Source organism: Macrosteles quadrilineatus, unplaced genomic scaffold, assembly GCF_028750875.1.
Source record: "Macrosteles quadrilineatus isolate MER2022 unplaced genomic scaffold, UCM_ALF_1.0 Scaffold_2__2_contigs__length_208266976, whole genome shotgun sequence".
NCBI classification, from domain to species: Eukaryota; Metazoa; Arthropoda; class Insecta; order Hemiptera; family Cicadellidae; genus Macrosteles; species Macrosteles quadrilineatus.
This window is the reverse complement of record NW_026542595.1, coordinates 207002893-207020175: the sequence shown is the minus strand read 5'-3', so window position 1 is coordinate 207020175 and position 17283 is coordinate 207002893. Positions and strand designations below refer to the sequence as shown.

General features: G+C 35.0%; 2 protein-coding genes across 2 annotated transcripts in view; one reads left to right on the top strand and one right to left on the bottom strand.

The window, feature by feature from the left end:
- Window positions 1-5809, top strand: part of LOC128986022 (uncharacterized) — a 68627-nt gene extending 62818 nt beyond the window's left edge. Inside the window, exons 3-5 of the mRNA XM_054406100.1 lie at window positions 2388-2607; window positions 3862-4074; window positions 4687-5809. Coding sequence (XP_054262075.1) covers window positions 2388-2607; window positions 3862-4074; window positions 4687-5040 — 787 coding nt within the window. The 3' untranslated portion in view covers window positions 5041-5809. The remainder of the gene's footprint in view (window positions 1-2387; window positions 2608-3861; window positions 4075-4686) is intronic.
- A 197-nt stretch (window positions 5810-6006) lies between these two features.
- Window positions 6007-14359, bottom strand: LOC128986020 (pancreatic triacylglycerol lipase-like). The gene is made up of 8 exons (XM_054406099.1): window positions 14019-14359; window positions 12738-12882; window positions 11096-11241; window positions 9777-9877; window positions 8690-8849; window positions 7773-7964; window positions 7085-7241; window positions 6007-6137 (listed from the first exon to the last, which is right to left on the bottom strand). The coding sequence occupies exons 1-8, from the start codon at window positions 14065-14067 to the stop codon at window positions 6029-6031; spliced, it is 1059 nt and encodes a 352-aa protein (XP_054262074.1). The 5' UTR covers window positions 14068-14359; the 3' UTR covers window positions 6007-6028.
- Between the last annotated feature and the right edge of the window lie 2924 nt (window positions 14360-17283).

The following is a 17283-nucleotide window of genomic DNA, read 5'->3' as shown; positions in this document are numbered from 1 at the left end:
GTTTTTGTTTACCTTTTACACATCTGTGCATCTGCTGCAGCCATCTAAATCTGTGACTGGAAAGTTTCTGTTTTTCAAATTACTTCACAGATTACTTTATCTGAGGTCCTTTTATTCCAAAACAAAATAATCTAATATTATTGAGTTATGATATGATGTGTTTAGGAGATTTGTGAAATGCTCATTGATCTTTGCACCACAGATTATCAGTTAGTAAATCATATCTTTTCTTCGTGGAATAGGCCTATAATAAGTTATCCTTTTTTTGGAGGCTTCATCCTTGAACCAAGGTGGCAGTAAAATTTTCTATGTCAATTTTTTAAATTAAATAATCACAGGACAACAAGAAAACTTGTTGCTCAAAGTTGGAAGCGAATATTACTGAATACAAAATTCATATTTTAAAGTAAACCTTAAAATGCAAATACAAATTTGCACCCCTAGTGTCTTTGACTTGGTTGAAACTTGGCAAATATTTTTACAACTTTCAATCCTGATAATTTAACAATGCAACATACTCAGTTTTAATTTACAAAAACACGAGAACTTGGAAAGTTAATAAGACAAAAGCCTAAAGAGTAAATTTTGCTCAAACCCAGAAAAAACACATAGAGTTAAAACATGAGAGCATTCATACAAACCGGGCTCCCTGTGTTAAAAAGATCAAAATTTTGTCTAGAAATCAATACATTTTTTTAACAAATACAACTATCCTGAAAAAATACATAAATTATCCTGTTGCATATATTAATTTTAATTAATACTAGCTGTAACCCGCGGGCTTTGCCCCGTTTAAATTCTTAATTTTCAAGATTATCTCGTTCGCATGGCTCAATCACGTCCTGGTTGAAGTTTGTTCGCTACGCTCACTCACCTTTAGGTTGGAGCTCGTTCGCTACGCTCACTCACCTTTAGGTTGGAGCTCGTTCGCTGCGCTCACTTGCCTTCAGGTTAGCTCGTTCGCTACGCTAACTCGCCTCCAGGTTGAAGTTCGTTCGCTACGCTCACTCACCTTTTGGTTGCAAATTAGCTGTTGTCATAAATGTAAAAGAAATAATAGTGCTGCACCCTGTTGGTAATCCTTGTAACTTTAATGCTATTGAACATCATAGAACAGAACCAACTTGTTTAATTGAAACAGCTGTTAAGATTCAATAATTCCATTTCTCATAAGGTTAACATGGGAAACTCCAGAGCCACTGGGGCGGAGCCCGAAAGGATTTTTGAAATAAGAATATGCCTATATGTTAATCGGGAATGTGAGCTATCATCATGCCAAATTTCAGCCCAATCCGACCAGTATTTTTCGAGTTTACTTTTCCCATACACACATACACACATACAGCAACCACCTCTTTTTTATAATAGTACTAGCTGACCCGGCGAACTTCGTATCGCCTAAGTTATAGGTTTCCCCTAAGACAGACCGATGGAAAGAAAGTGAAACAGCTGTTTAAGATTCATTAATTCCATTTCTCATAAGGTTAACATGGGAAACTCCAGAGCCACTGGGGCGGAGCCCTTTTAAGAATTTCGAAACGGGAAATAGTTTACGTCCGATTCGCATACCTACAGAATTTACACACCAAATTTCATAACGATCGGTGAAGTCGTTCCGGAGGAGTTTGCAGACAAACACTGTGACACGAGAATTTTATATATTAGATAGATAGATAGATATACCTCTATAGAAATTGCGAAAGCTATTCCATGTGATCAATTTGCTTCAGAGTGCTTTTGTAGCTCAAATGTTTTAGTTACTTTTTAATAATTAAATTTATATTTGGGCCTACTTTTTTGTCCTAGGACGCTAGGCACGAGCCCGCAATTGTTTTTCACATTACTTCAGGCTAGACCTAGGGGTTACGGCATTATCACTTAGATAAAATCCATTGGTGATTTGGCGGGATTTGAACCCGGGACCCTAGGAACCGGAGTCCTGCGCACTATTAATTAAAACTACAACAAGAAAAATCTGTAATCAGCATATCTACCAGAGTTGTCACTGTTGTTAGAAACAATTAATATGTTGGCACTAACATTTAATATTGTTGTTAAGTCACATAAATGTTAGTAGAAAGATAAACCAAAATTTATAACTGTGTGTCTTGATTCAATAATCTTGACACCTTGTTGTAAACTTTAACAAAATAAAAGATGTTTAAAAATTTTTTTATAAACTCTGTTATCATTGGTTTTTTGACTACAGAACTTATCTCAGTTTGAGTTTTAAGCTCCCAATGGAGGGTTGATAGAGCAACTGCCTCAGACTTCAGTAACCTTTTTTTTCATTGCAGTCATCTTGGTAGTGGTGCTTCATATGTCCAGTCAGGCTAGAGTTGAGTATCATGTATAATTTCTTTTCTAACAGTTATTTCCCTTCCTAGGATGCCCGTGGGCAGTGTCGGACCTTACGCCTCATGTGGAGCGTTGACCTCAGGGGATGCGGACGACGGTCGCCTCAGCAGTGTCTACCCCCGGACTAGACGTCGCCTCTCCTCTATAGGAGGAACAGACTCCAACAGCAGCGGGAGTGTTGACACATCGGACCTTACTGACCATGAGCGGGCTCAGGTCGAAAGCTGCTTTCGGGGTCTCAAAACTCAGGTGAGCAAAACTCATCAGTTTCTTTCCCTGTTTTTCTCCCTTAGTAGCAAAACATATTATTTCTTTCTTACTTATGTCTTTGCTTTGAACTCCCTGATTATTTAGTGTTGTAGTAAATTAATTGACAAACTGCCTTTCATTTAAAAGTATGCTCTGCATATTATTTATTTGATGTTAAAAAAAGCTGATTAGATTTTTAATTTCGCTGATCTTGAGAAAAATCGGGTTTATTCCTGAGAAAAGCCAATAGTTTTTTGATGGTTCAAAACGGGGCCCAGCTCTCCTTGTAATGTAGCTCTCCTCAGAATAAATAATCTTTCCAAAGAATTTGTTGATGTTAGCCAGTAGCTTTGACTATTAATAAATTGTAGACACAATTCATGTATAAAAGTGTACTGTTTGAATAAAGGATTTTTTGATTTTATTTGATTAGACTTTATGTATTTTTTACTGTCCCCAGTTTTAGAATAAAAAGTGAATTGAGTCACTGAGTAAATTACTGATTCCGGATATTCCAACTTCTATAACATTGTCCAGCTGATAGGATGACTTATTGTAAGCTCATCTTTTATGTCACAACTATCTTAATAACACAAACTAAGGGTAAAAATATTATTTTAGACGGGAGCACTTTCTGGGAGTGTATCATTGAACTGTGTGCTTTTTTATTATAAAATGGCTACAGCTGGTCCATATTGATGGCACGTCTACATCAGTATCAAAAAATTAATGCCAGTAGCTACAATATCATCTTACGCCAGCCATTCTTAACTTACCTTGCACTCAAATTCACCGTAAAATATACACATAGTATTCCTGTCTTAATATTAATATTCTAGCCAGGTAATTGGTGTTTTACTGTGCGCAGGAGTTTTGTGGGGGGTATGAATTAAGCGTTTAAGCTTACTGGGCGAGTAACGTACGAAAATTTACATCATAATATACCGAATAATTAGTACATTTTAAACGCATAACACCATTTATTTAGGACGTAATATAAATTATAGTATTTTTGTATTACAGAAAATAAAATTGGCCGTTGCAGTTAGCTGTTTATATCATCAGCTGACTAAGTGCACGGTAAAAGTACATAACCTTACCTACTTTTCCTTGTTTAGGCACGATAAAGAGCAACATTCCAGCCTATAAATACGGATGGAAAAGTACCTGTTTCTGTGTAGGATGGTGTAAAATATTTTACAAATTCTTTTCCAAACTTCCTTTAAAACTAAGTAATCCTAACAACATGTACAGGTATTTGTGTGTGGATCATTGGCTAACCTCTACCTGGGCTCGGCTTCTAATCCCGGACCCTGGGAACTCCACTACACCGGGATCCCAGTTGTGCTCCTGGACTACGGTGAGACCAGGTCAAGGAACAAACGGAGGATCCAGATTCTACTGGCTGAGCGCGGAACTTGCTTTACTTTGTGGAGCGACACCATCGACAACCTCTCTAGTTACAAAGTAAGTCATCTAGCTGATTAGGTTTTCCGATCAAGATGACTGCTCCCATAATGTGAAATGTGTAGTGTTAGTGTTGTAAATAATGGTCTGAGTACGGTAGCCGAGTAGTCATAGTGGTCGCCTTCAAATTTAAAGTCTCTGGCTTGATTCCAAGAGAGATCAATTTTGGATGCAGATGCTATTTGGCAATCCATCAATGATGCTGTATTACAAAGTTTGAGGTTAAATAATGACAAGACCGGGGTTTGAGCTGCTCTTTAAGAAAATAATTTCATTGGCAGAGAAACACAATAATAAATATGTAAATATATCCTCTTACAAATGGCAGTGGTCCATTACTGCTCTGAAGATAGCCATCTTTGAAGACAAGCATCTTGACATTGACAAGCCATCTTATTTTGTTCAAAAGGCTGAAGTATCAGCCCAAGACAGATTTATCCTCAATGTATTATTGAAGACAAACTTGTATTGTATTAAAATTAACCCCTTTAACATGGAAATGCAATATCTATTTCCATCAATTGTCAGAGATAATACTCAAAACCTAAGCATACACAACTTGACCACTTAGATTATTTCCCATAGTACAAAAACCAAAGTTGTTTTTTGCAGGTATCAGGTACAGCGTTCCACACCATGTGCCTCTCATCAGACCACACCAAGTTGGTCGGGCTGAGTTTCGACTGTGTGGAAGCTGCCAAGGAGATGTGGCAGCATATCGAGCGTCTAACTTCCGACCCAGAGAACATCAGTCTCTCTGTACCCAAGAAGGGAAAGAAGATGAAGAAGAAGGTCCCGGTGCAACCACTACCTCAAAAATCTCACATCTCCCAACCTTGTTGTTTTCAACACATCACGAGTGTTGAGCCAGGAGATCGAACCCGTTACTACTCCCTGCAAACCCTCCTTCCCGTCATGCAGGAACTGTCGATATCCTCCAGTCCCGAACATTCAGACGAGTCTTAGACTCAACGTCGTTTCTTGTACAATCTAAGTCACTTAGTGCGTGTAAGTTTGTAAATAGTCGTAAATGTTAAAAATAAACCATGGCAGGATACATTTGGATTTTCGTTTGATAAATCGGAAAGTCCTCTAAAATGTCTAACATTTTGAGTCAAAATAGTAGGCTACTTGAGAGTGGTACCATTAAGTAAAATGAAACTGTGATGCTAAATATGGTTTGCTGTATAGCCCACAACTACAGGGTACTTTATTGTTATATTTTGTACATATTTTATAGTATTTTTCCCCTTATTGTGTTGAAATTAAAATAATGTTTTATGTGTTTTAAATCATTTTGTGTACCATTGTGTTGTTGTATATGCGTTTGTAATTTTATTGTATTAAATTTATTTTTGATATAAAAATACCGTTATAGGATATTAGTTAATAAGACTGATGTATTTTTTAAACTCAATCTAACAACCACAAATAAGTAGATATTTATTATGTTCAGCATTAAATTAAATAGACTGGCAATATCATTTTGAACACAATTTTAAGCCCACCGTTTAACGGACATTATTTTTAATAATTAAATACATTTGTTCCATAATCATCCATTGTATTTATTACATCTTCATTCAATTTAATTCTAACTCAATCATTTGTGCCTATATTATAGTTGATAAGATAAGCCTGATAAAACATACCATGTTGTAAATTTGTTCTCTAGTTATAAACTAGGTATATGTATTGCTATGAATCTAAATGCAATAAAAATGTATTAATTGAACATTTCTTATGGTTTCCTCCCTTTTATTTTATCCTCCAGAGAGTTACAAGTTCTGTGCTTTATGCTTGATTTTGTTGGGAAGGTTCTTTTGTTTTTAAACAGGATAGCGATTTTTCCCCACTGGAAAAAATCCTGTTGGCTTTCCTGAATCCAATTAGTTTTGTAGGTTTTTTTTAAAGAAAATCAAAATGCAAAAATAAAAATTAGTACAATTTTTAATCACATAAAATACCAAGAAAACCTTTGGAAATCTGTGATTGACATTGTGTAATCCTTTAGAGAGAAAGGAGACGAAGAAGCCGTTGCAAAATAGAATATTCCTCTAGTCCTGAAAGAATAAAACCACAATTAAGATTTTACCATAATCGTATTTAATGTAAGTATTGAGGAAGAGGATTTTTGCCTTAATACAATTAATTACTAAGGGTGTTGTTGCATTTATTGCCAAACCTTTATACAGTAGAAACTCGTCAAGTCTCTCTTGGGGATTACCAGTAAATGAAACTTGTTATATAGACTTCTTATTGAGATTTGCATTTGATTAGGAACACAAAATCAAAGGTATTTGAAAATGACGATTCAAAAATGACTTGCTATTGAAGGTTTTATCAAGGTTCCTGTGCCTTTGACCTATGTACTCCAAAGGCCAAATATATCATACCTAATGATTAACATTACCAAACCTTCACTTACAACTTGTTATGAGGACCATAACTCAATAAAAACTGCTTAAAGCTGTAGTTTGTCAGGATCATAGACCATAGCCTTCCAGGAGACAACATGTAATGACTAAAAAATTATTGTTTGTAAAAATACCCACTACAGCAAACCTGCAGACTTAAGCAAATTTCCATTAGCCTGATTGGATTCACACTAAAATGTCTCCTTAAAAATATCACATTTATTAATTAAGGGTAAAAAGTGTTTTTTTATGATACTGTAATAGATTAGTAAGAAATTAATGTATTTTCCAGATTCGATCAAAATATGTTCATAAACAAGCACACTACAAAAGTTAACTTGTTTTCCATAAGAATAACATGAGAAATTAAAATTAAAATTTTTTTTTAATTTTCTCCGTTACCAATAACCGTACAAAAACACTTTGATATACTAAATTATTTGTTTTTTTAAGCTCTTTAAAAAGGTCCAGAGAGAAATTGGGAAATTTTAGATAAAAAGATTCATACGATGCAAACACACCAGCATGTGTATTTTGAGGGAATACAAGTGAAGGATGAGTAATGAATGATAATATGATACAGAAATACTCACCCTAAATCTAGATTCTCTCCCATGAATGTTTCTGACTTAGCAGTGCAGTCAGTCGGGCTGTAGTTCTCTACTGCTGAGCATCCAATGGCCTTGAAGGCACGAGGGTGAGATATAGTTTCAATATAATACTTGTAGGCTCTCTGGTGGCTACAGATACCTGACACACATACAAATAATGCAAAGTTTAGGCTAAATCCAATAAAAGAACAACATTTTGAGAATTGAAACCTTATGGCAAATTCTATTCGAGGAGGCTTGTTAGAAAAAGATACGATGATGGAGTTGGTTCGAATGGAAGGAATGTATAATTTCCAAACTCTTGTAACTTTTTTCCTAGCCATTTAAACAAGACACAAGCTCTTCTTCATATATTTTTTTTTACCAAAATAAAACTCTTTATTAATTACTGTTTGGTACGTTCAAGTGCAAAGTTACTCTACCCTTCTGCAGTCTGCAAGCCTATCTCATCTCAAGTTGAGGCAGGCTACCTGACCAGAGGGTAAAGCAGGACAATAGATTTAAGTATATTGTATAATAGTTAACCAATTGAACACACATAAAGAGATGATTCAAAATTCAACTCTAATTTAAAGAGAGGATTTTTCAGTTTAAAATAGAATAATTTTAATACCTATCTAAAAATCTAAATCTTAAGCTTATAATAATAATAAATCTATCTAAGGCTTACCGAAAAAGTCAAACTGACATCCCGGCTGTGGACTGGTTCCACCGTTGGGGTAGAAGTCGACATGGCAGACAGCATCTGAAAGACCAAGGAATCCACCGCAGGTGTGGATACAGTCTACAAACTGTGCATCGTACAGACTGAGGCGAACACTAGCAGCCTCCACCTCAAACATCGGCTTGGCCAGATCCAGGCCTGGAAACAACAGTTACAGCCATAAAAGCAGTTATTATATTACCCAGCAAACCAAACATAAAGACCGCATTGCACAACACAAGCGATGCTACAAACTTTGTGCTTCTACCACGTCATCTCAACCAGTGTGGTAAAAAGGAGCAGTGTCGGCAATTAACTATAGAGCCATAAATAAATAAAAATGCCTTTTACTAACAAGCGCTCCTCAGTACAAACTGTTTTACAGGATGACTCTTGTCAATTAACTAATGCTAACCTAAAACTAATAGCGACAGGTCTCATTACCTATAACTTCAAGGTTTATACTATAGTGATTCTAGGGACGTCAAGCTTTTCAGAGCAGTTGGAACAGTGGCGGATCTAGAGCAGTCACAAGGGGGGGGGCGAACCAGGGAGTCAGGGGCGGTTCGGGGGTACCCCTCCGAAAAATGTGTGTAAACTAAGTCTCCTAAATCACAGTTTTTTACCATTTCTTTGTCCAAAGTTAGTGTGACAAATTATTTTACGCAATTTGTATGCACTACTGTATTACATGCAGTAAAAAATATATGTATATTTATGCCCGAGGGGGGGGCGGTCGCCCCCCTCGCCTCCCCTCTGGATCGGCCACTGAGTTGGAATATGGACTACATGAGAGCTTGCTAATTTTCTTCTTTTTCCAAGCAAAACCTATTAGTCAGTCGTTAGTTTTTCCACGGACCTTAACCTCCAAAACCGTTTATTACCAGTGATTCTCCTCACTTGTCCCAAGCCCCGGTAAGAGATGATTCTCCCCACCACCCCAGCAATGTGAGCGCCAACACTGTGCCCAAGGATGTGAACTCGAGACAGCGAAACTCCTCTGGACATCAACCAGGTGATCAGGTCTGCTGTCGCTGCACCAACCTGCGGTGAAAAAATTGGATATAAGTACGGTAAGGTAATGTATGGATAAGTATTACCTTGCTATGAAACATACATGAAATGATAAAGAATAATATATTTGATGTAGTACAGTATAAAACCCAAAATACAAAGAAATTCCTGAGATAAAGATAACTCTTGACTACAAGTTATTACATTGGGATGAAACAATTGACATTTTTAGATGACAGACAAATTATTTGTTAAAATATTCCTAGAGGCGCAAGAGGTTTTAGGTATGTTGGGGGTGAGGGGGGGTGCCAAGAAGAGACAAATTCCCCCACAAGGAAGGACCACCTTCCACAACGTGTATCGGGCAGTTATCTCTTGGGCTCATAGCTCATCTAATCATATAAAACATATAAAGCTCATCTTTATATGTTACATGTAAACTGCAGGCTTGATCAAATCTGCGATAGCAGCACTAGCCGGTTCCACGCCTCTTGACTGAACAAGATTTATGTACTTGGTGAGAGCTTAAATTTTTCTTCACATAGTTTTCAGCTACGACAAGAATAGTCGCCACAGATGGGTTTGAAACCGCTAGAATATTAAGATGATGAAAGTATCCCAGTGTTGGAGGCAGATTTTAACTAACTCGCTCGGCTAGAAGCTAAAAAGCTTTGCTACTGACTAAAACCACATGATTGATTTGCCAGTATTCATTAAGAGCCCCAATGTATCAGTTCCCAACTGAGCTCGATTATGGAATGCCAAAATGTTCACCGAAGTTTTGTTTTGTATTGAACTGTCGATCTGTGATTTAATATGCAAGCACTCTAAACTATTAAGCAAACCAACTACAGCAAACATACATTTTCTTTCCTTAGTTATTTACAGTTTCTGCCAAGTTTAAAACAAACTGTGCTGAAATAAATGTGAAGATTTACAAAATCAACAATGTACTACCTGTTTAGCACTATCCACAGCAGAAGAGTAGAACGGAGGCTTGCAGTATTCACTCCAGTCGACCACGATTACATTCATGACCTTCTTGTACTTCAAATATGCTGTGGATGATCACAAACTCAATTAGCTACGCAAAACATCAAAGTACTACAGTACAAATCTCAGGAACACTACATAATATAATGGGTAAAAAGGTGAATTTAACTAGTAGTCTTTTGTGTTGTTAAGAATATTATTGTAATCTTTTTTTAGTTGTTATACTAGTTTTGAATGTTTGCTTTTTACTTTCTCCCCCTATACCATAGTATATGGAGAAAGTATTGTTTTCGTCGAAATTTTCGAGTTTGAGTTTTGAGTGGATATATTCGTTTTGGGCCCCCCTGGACCCAAAACAGTGGTTTTCGAAGTGATGTCTGTGTGTGATTTCAATGAAATTTGGTATGTAGGTTCTAATCCATATGGTATCTTCAGGTGTTTTTTTCATTATTTGAAATTTTGATTTTTAATGGGGATTTTCCCATAAAAAAAAACTGAAAAAATTGGATTTTTTCAAGAATGACCCGAATGATTTTGATAAAAATTCAGTATGTTGTAGCCCTTTATATTCTGAACAAAATGGTACAAATCCCGTTTCTGTAAAAATTAGGGTTCAAAAGTTATTGTAAATAATGTTATTTTCCCATAAAATAACGGAAAAATAATATTTTCCCAAAAGTGGCCCGAACGATTTTGATAAAAATTTTGTATGTTATAGTCCTTTCTGAACAAAATAGTATATTCTGAACAAAATGGTACACATTCCATTTCTGTAAAAAATTACGGTTCAAAAGTTATTGTAAATTATGTTATTTTCACATAAAAACCCCATAAAATAACAGAAAAATTGGATTTTCCCAAAAATGGCCCGAACAATTTTGAGAAAAATTTAGTATTTTATAGTCCTTTTAAATTCTGAACAAAATTGTACAAATCCCATTTCCGTATATTTACTCTCACCGCTTACCCATGATAAAGGTTGTTGACAAACTTATGGGAGAAAGTATCTGTCAGAATGCTGATACCGTTCATTTATTCTTTGACGATATCATACATTCTCTGTCACAAAAACTAACTTTAAATCTATAGAGCTTTACCATTGTCATAGGCCTATTTACCAGGTCATAAGCATTACTCATGTTAGCTTGATTTTGTGCTTATAGAACCTAGAGTATTCAGTTGCAACACACAACTAGATGTAATTAAACTTAATGGTTTATTTGTAAAAGAAATAAATATTTGAATAGGTTCTTTATCAGTTTCTGTTAATAGATATTTCTCACCATTTTTCAAGAGTGTGCTGAACTTTGAAGAGGCAGAATTAGCAAATCCATGTATTATAATTTTCACTTCCATTTCAGGATTGAACCCTGATTCCTTCAAGGTTGAATTATCATTGTCATGCAGTTCAACACCATTATGAAATTTCCTACAAAAAGGGGAATTTTTAAAATCCCCAAAAAAATTACAGCTAAAGAAAAGTAAAATTTTGTTACCACTAGGCTGCTTTGTCAAGAGTAAGTCCAGAGCTGTAAGTGACTAACAATGAAGTGAAAAAGCTCCACTTTCTTCCCACCTAGCCTGCATGAATGGAAATATTTTGTTGTTATGACCATTGGAATCAACCTTGATGCAATTCTTGATATTGTTTGAAAACTGAAAACTCATTTTTCACAACACTACTATGAGTTGAGCTTCTTTCGTTATGTTTTTACAACCTGTGAAACATCATATTTTTAACAGCTGTCTATTGTTTACTACCGAAAGTAACATTGTTTACAACCGAAAATTTTTCACTGTCAACAACTTCAAATATTTGTTATTGTTTTATCAACTGTTTCTAAAGTAAATATTAACTTAAAATTGAAGGCATGACAAAAAAATTCTATGAGTTTTTAATGAAGAAAATAATTATTCTTTGTAGTGTAGCGAAAAGTAACGTTCAAAACACTAGTGAAAATGAATATATAGATATTCTTGACCATTTAAAGAGCTTGATAAATCTCGCACTTCAAACATAGTCTCAAATATGTAATGGCTCACTTTCTACTCTTGTTATTAAATATACTATTTCCTACCTCCTCACTGCATGGAAATTATCACATAGCCACACCTGTAAACACGATTCGAAATTGCTCATTTACGCTTCATTTATTCTCATTTGCGTTTGTGTCTAGCTCGCTTAATCAGCTGATTTCACTGTTGGTATTTCTATAAAACACTAAAATCCGTTAATCTAATAATATTACCTAAATTAAATTTTATTTCAAACTAAAAATAATAATCCGTGTGTGTTGATGATAAGTAAATTATGGTGGTAGGTAAAATCTTGGGTCTATTACAAGCACAAACACTCAATGCCGCTCCAAAATGTATGGCAGCCATCTACAGTCTACAGTTCTTGAGCGGCAATTATGTACTTTGCACTCTTAATACACAAACAGCTATTGTGATGTTTTTTGGGCTTAATTTACAGTGGGCTTGCACTCATTCAGATCTGTTTGGTTCAGACTTTGTAGCACGGACGGTCACCTGCGCATGACTCACTCATACTGGTCCAGCGTTAGCAAACAGTTTCACAGCTAGAATAAACCAATCAACATCACAAAACTGATTCTTCTAGCTAATAAACCACTTTTATCACTTTCGGGACTAGTAGTGAAATATACTATTAGTGTAAAAGTGTAATTAAAATAAACAGAATCATTCAGGTTTTTGTCAGTATAATTTTTTATAGTTTTCTAATTAATAAGTAAACTATAGATTCTCGAAATATTCAACAAAAACATGTTGGTATGATTCGAATCGACTTGATTTGCAATATCGGTTACATTTAAAAGGCTCATTTAAATCGTGCAACTCATCATAATAGTTGATAAAGGAGATTGAGTTTTCTATGGTAAAAAAGATTCTGGTGCCTCTTACCCGGTGAAGAGTAAAAATTTGATTGTTTTGACAGGTGAAACATCCTGCACATAGGCTTCTACTCGAACACTGTCATTAGAATCACGCTTCTCAAGAAAATGTAGCCCTTTGTCAGACAATTGTGAAAGAGACCAAAGTGATGAACCTGAAAACACAAAACTTTTCAGGGTTTTATTAAATAAAAAAGGCATAACAAAATTTAAAATGCTGCATTGCTACATTCTGCTGAAGTGTTGGTTCGTTTGTAGATTGATTGTAATTGTTTCTTGATATTGTATGGTATGGAAAAAACCATAGACAAAAGAATTAAATATAGACTGACAAAGGAAGATTTTGTGATGTGCCTTTAGAGCGTGCTCAGTGTTCGTTGATTTACTCAATCTGCCATATGCTACCAGCACTACCACCCTTGCAAACGAAAAGCTACCAATTTATCAGACCCACTTTTTTAATAAGGGCAAGAACAAAACTCTGAAATCCCGTACCGTAATTTTAACAAAAAGTGCCATTTTTTAAATCCTCAGAAATTTTTAAAACACGGAACTAACTCCTACTCCCTGGATTCCGGAGAATTCTCCAGAAGTTGGAAACCCTAGCTCCAACTTTTCATAGCATCGTTCGCTAGCACTTGACGCTGCAGAGGTGTGCGCCGAAACTACACGGCACTCCTAGCGGTGGACGCCAGAATATATGCTAACTGCAGCACTGCTGCCAGTCTATATTTAATTATTTTGCCTATGCCTAAGGTTACAAATTATACATGTTCGCAATGGTTTGTAAAATAAATTATTTTTTTATTTTTACAAGTAATTGCAAACATATTCTTTATTTAAATTTAGTAATATACTTTTTTACGCTTGCAAGTGTTGAAAGTTAAGAATTGTTTACCTATATAACTTTTGATGGCCGATAAATTGCCCTTTAACACTGAAATAGTTAGGTAGTCCTGTGCATATTGCAAAGCTTTCTAACCCCTTTTAGATGGTATCAATTAGGATGGCGTTAAATTCCAAGAAAAGGCTCTGATAATCTTGTTGAGAGTGACACTATTGATGCTTGTGGTATTATTTTAATCCAGTAGCAATTGTTGAAATGATTGTACAAATCAAAAACGATGTTGGTGGGGGAAGAGTTCTTTTGCACACTCCATACTCTGAGCTGAGATTCATACGATCTATATTGCAAACATGTTATATTGTAGGTTTTATTGCAACATACGAAGCAAAAAATAATAATGCTTTGAATAAGAATCCAAATTTAAGTGTGAAATGAGTGTCTTACCTTCGACTGAAGCAAAAGCACATATCAAGTACACAGTCAGCATCCTCATTGGCCTCCTTCGACAAATCACAATTTAAACCATTCACCACTGCAAAGAGTCGCTGGCAGTGACTCAAACTCTACTGCACCTTGCCCCAGACTGATGGTACATTTCACAAATGAATCCGTGCTAATCTTAATTCTAGATAATTGTCACCCGTTTCAATACCAACCAAAGTGGAGTGCCGATAAGAGATAACCAATTCTTAAAGAAAACTATCTGAAGTTAAACAAAATACTTTTATCACATTGCTATGGTACTCAAACCGGTAGTGAGATAAAGAAATCGTTTGGATTCCCACACAGACTGAGTTTGATCGAAACGTCACTGAGTAAAACAAATCTGTTTGAGAAATAAGTATTGTTTTTGAGACTTAGCTTTATTATCAGTCCAGGAATCCTCAAACATTAAATTGGAGGAGGTAATCTTTAAACTTATCTGTCAAAGTAAACATTCAAGTTGCCCACTCAAAACCATGAAGTTAACAATCATTCTTGACTCATTTGTGACTGATAAGTTGAGTAGGATGTCCTATCACTTGTCTAAAAATATTGTTGAGTCATTTGTGCAAGATGTTTAACTTTATTTATGCCAATTACTATCACATTTTAAGATTGAGGCAACTTGTCTATTTAACCCAATAAGAATTGACTATGAGTATTGGTAAGTGTACATTCTGAATAACCCCTTAATAAATGTGACTTCAGAGGCAACTGGAAGCACAAAGCCTAAATAATTTGGATTTTAGCGAATTTCCCTATAGGGAAGTAGCTATTACCGTAGGTCTCATGGTAAGACCTGGGGGCGGGACCGATTTACTTTTTCATTTTGATGTCCCCAGAGGCCAAAAACACTAATCGTTCAAATTCATATATATATATATATTTATATATATATATATTTATATATATATTTATATATGTGTCCGTTAGCGCGATAACTCGAGCAAAAATGATCCGATTTTGATGTAATTTGGTACAAACGTGTAAACCTACGTTTATTTGAACGAGTTCGCGAACCAGCATGATCGGACTATGGGAAAGGGGGTTTATGGGGGGTTTTATGGGTTAAAAATAGGTTTTTCTCATTTTTAACCCTCAAAATATAAAATTTATCAACTTTTCTCCAAACCAATTTGAAGAGCATAAAAAAACAGATAATTTAGTATATAGAAGTATTTTTTTGCGGTTTTCAATTATGGAGATATATCAAAAACATTTAATTTTTAAATTCCCATGTTATTCTTATGGAGAATAATTAAACTGTTTTAGTTTGCTTGTTTATGGTTAAATTTTGATCAAACTTGGCAAATTTATTAATTTCATACTAAGCTATTATAATTTGACCAAAAATCACACTTCAATACCTTTCCTGTAGCAGCAAACCTAAGTAGGCCTACTCGTTAAACTTAATGTGTTATTTAAATGCAGAATAAAAAATGATTCCGTAGGTAGTGAAAATGATCTGACTTTGATGAAATTTGGTTCAAGCATTCATTTGAACAAGTTCACAAACCAATCATGATCGGCCAATGGGATCGAGTTTATATGGGATTTCTTTTTTGCTAAAAATGGGTTTTTATGTTTTTAACCATCTAAACATAGTTTTGTAATAATTTCTGTGCCATTTTTTAAAACTTTAAAAAACTTATTTTGAAGCATGTTCTGTAATTAACGGTTTGAGCAAAAGAAAAAAAAATTTAAATTCCTATATGGTATGTTATTTTTATACAACTGTACAGAATAAGTTAAGTAAAATCACCCAGTTTAAGGGTACTTACTTTTTTCTACAAATATGGAGAACGTTGTTTTAATGGATGTAAAAGAAATAATTTGAAACATGCTTCATATTCCCCTGTACCAGCAACTTCAACATTAAAGAAAATATCAAGTTGCAGAATGAATTTCTTAATTTTTCAATTTTCTTCTTTTTCAAAGCTAAATAAATACAGCCTGAAGTCAATAACATTTGTAATGGTGAACACATGTTTGAATAATCAGCTGATTCACTACAAAAAGTATGTAAAATCATAGACAAAAATAATTAAATATAGACCGTCAGCCATTCGGCGAATAGCATAGGTTCTGGCATCCATCACTGGTAGCTTTGTATAGGTAAATTTCTGAATTGTTAGTTACGGAGTATGCGCTACTTAACTACACAGCGCTCCCAGCGGTGGACGCCAGAACCTATGCTGATTGCAGCACGGCTGACAGTATATATTTCATTCTTTTTGTTAATACATATTAAAAAATTCCACATGATTCATAGAGCAATAACATCTAAAAAAAATAAAAATAAAATGACATATCAGCATAACAAGAGATACTCACACAATGGCGGAATATCTGTCTCTCAGCTACATAGACGAGTTCTGGCCTCAAACTGTTTTTATGTTGTTTAAATTCTCTATAGAAATTTAATTTGAAAATATAATATTCAACAGGTTTTGAGTTTACCCTCATATTAAGAAGTCCAAAATTCAGATGCCTGACTTACTGCGCTCATTTACCAAAGAGGACGCCGATACTTTGATCAGTCTTGACTACATTTAACGCAAACCTTGACTCTTTGACCACCTCGAACCATCTTCTGTCTATGATTGCATTGATTATGGCTTTCCTCACCGACGTACTCTCAACCGTGGAGTGAAAAATTTGGTTTCTAGAATAATAAAGAGGTTCAAACAATCATCATGTCGTTCAGGTTGTGTTGTTTAAATTAAAACTGATAAAAGCTAGTACCTAGGCCTAGCACAGGCACCTTTGCATATAGGTCCACCCTAAAGCATAGCAGCTTTTTATTTTAACCTATAACATTGTGTAATAATTAATATCATTTTCTTTGTTTTTTTCATTAATTGAATAGTCTGACATTGTTTAAAGAGCATGAAAAAATGTATTTAATTTCATTTTTAGGCCTACTGTGCTTAAGGAATGTTATTAAGCTTTGCTAAGTTATTACAGTGTTATTTGTATAGAAAACACCATACTTGAGGTACGGGTAGCCTACAGTAACATAGGCTTTTGACACATGAACACATAACTCTTAGATCATACTAGATTCCAATATAAACTGTAAGTCTCTTAGTTGCCATTAGCTGTATGGGCTATTAATTAACAGCAGCTGTGTCTAAGGAACATGTTGGCCTTAGTCACTAACTAAGTTTAGACTACAAGATCATGCCACTCATCCCACACTCATCCTTCACTCATATCTGGTTTA